Source organism: Nelumbo lutea, chromosome 4 (assembly GCF_056320005.1).
Source record: "Nelumbo lutea isolate HS-2025 chromosome 4, American lotus-T2T, whole genome shotgun sequence".
NCBI classification, from domain to species: Eukaryota; Viridiplantae; Streptophyta; class Magnoliopsida; order Proteales; family Nelumbonaceae; genus Nelumbo; species Nelumbo lutea.
The window spans coordinates 16343267-16345112 of NC_142687.1; the positions used below are offsets into that span (position 1 = coordinate 16343267).

The 1846-nt window shown below is 40.4% G+C and overlaps 1 protein-coding gene across 1 annotated transcript; it reads right to left on the minus strand.

The window, feature by feature from the left end:
* Positions 1–337: 337 nt before the first annotated feature.
* On the minus strand, positions 338–1381 carry LOC148854190 (transcription factor PRE6-like). The gene is made up of 2 exons (XM_088985624.1): positions 928–1381; positions 338–661 (listed from the first exon to the last, which is right to left on the minus strand). Exons 1-2 carry the CDS (start codon positions 1051–1053, stop codon positions 509–511), a joined length of 279 nt encoding a protein of 92 aa, XP_088841750.1. The 5' UTR covers positions 1054–1381; the 3' UTR covers positions 338–508.
* Between the last annotated feature and the right edge of the window lie 465 nt (positions 1382–1846).

Genomic DNA, 1846 nt, shown 5'->3' on the forward strand with positions numbered 1-1846 from the left:
ATTTGCTTCCTGAGATTTCCCCACGAGAGCGAGCGATCGAGAGAGAGAGAGAGAGTGAGAGAGAAAGAGAGAGAGAGTCAATTCAAATTGCTTAATTAGTTTTTCCACTGCTCTTTGAGATCACGGAGACAAGGTTATATCCTATTCAAGTGTCACAATCAACGCAGAAGATTATGTTAAAATAAGTAGGCCTTCGATCAGGATGCACCCTTAACTAGGTAGACACAACACACAAGAATAGAATTTTGACGTAGTTTAATGTACTGAAATTGGCAACTTGGTGGCAAGAGTTGTTGTTTACTTGTAAATGTAAAAGAGAGAGAGAGGAAAAAAAGGCTTTTGTAAATGCAAGTCCTTTTTTATTTTATTGACTTGAAATTACTACATCTAGCTTCTGAGGGATGCATTGAAGTTCAATTCTAATCTACTGACCAAACCCTAGAAGAGGAAAAGAGAAGAAGAGAAATAGGTAGATATATAGAGAAAGAGAGAGAGAGGGTATTATCTGTTACATAAGTAAACTCCTAATGATAGCTGCTTGTGCACTGTTGGTGTCAGTTGTGGCCAATAGCTCTGATAGTCGCTCGCTCAAATCGTCCACCTCTCTGTGTAAGCTCCTAATGTAGTTGCATGTCTCTTGTAGGACCTTAGCAGCTGATACCTGCAAAACAGAACCGAATTGAACCTTAATTAGCAACTATCTAACCCGGATAGAACCTGTAAAAGCTATATAATACCCAGAAAGTATCTGCCTGGGGAAACAATTGTTGTTCCATAGCTCAACTGTATTTAATAAAAGATACACCACAAAAAGAAAAATATAGATTTGTGGTTACGACTCAAGACTCAAGTACATAAGCTAAAGTTAGACCACACAAATGTAGATAAGAAGTGAGAGAGAGAGAGAGAGAGATAGCCCCAAATCACCTTGTCCGAGCGCCTGTCACGAATCTCTGGAAGAAGTTGTTGCAACTTGGATACAAGGTCGTTGATTTGATCATCGGTGATCCTTGAATTTCCTGACTGTCTCGAACGCGATCTTCTGCTAGACATCTTTTCAGTGAATTGTGTTTGTCAGGAACCAAGTAAAAAGCGACTGAATATGGGAGACACGACCCAAAGAGACAAATGAGGAATAGATTTGTCAGAAGCAAGGTTAATAAGAAGAAGATTGGAATGGAAGAAGTGAGGAAGAGAGAGAGAGAGAGAGAGCCGAATGTCAATGACCAGGCTGTTGAGAACGAGATGTAAGAGAGCTATAAAGAAGATGAACAAGAACTCAGGAGAAAAAGAGGAATAGCGAGAGAGGGATAGAGAAAGAACAGCACAATAACACAGCACAAGTGGTGTTGGGGTTGAAGAAGACAAGTGCATGGGAGAAAGCAGTGGGCTAGGCTTGTTTTTATATAGGGTTTTGAGAGAGAGAGAGAGAGAGAGAGAGAGAGAGAGAGGATCAGTTCTAAAGGATACGCCATACTGGCCCTACCCTTATTCCAAGTGAAGTGGGCCAAGAGAAATGTGCTTGTTTTTGAGCCAACGCCCCAGGCCTTGTGTGTCAGACTCTACACAAGACCATGTTGTTTTTATTATTATTTTAAATGTAGATGTAAAACTTTTAATAAATATAAGATTTAATCCCATTTAAAAATGTCTTGGTAAAACCTCGCCACTCTCTCTCTCTCTCTCTCTCTCTCTCTCTCTCTCTCTCTTTCGCTAACTTAATCGAGGTCTTGACCGGTCAAATCCTCACATCCAGTTCCACACTCTTCCAACTCAGCCACTACTTGACACGTGGAACCCTGTAAGCTAGGATGTGGCGATTACATGTATATTTTAATTAGTTGAC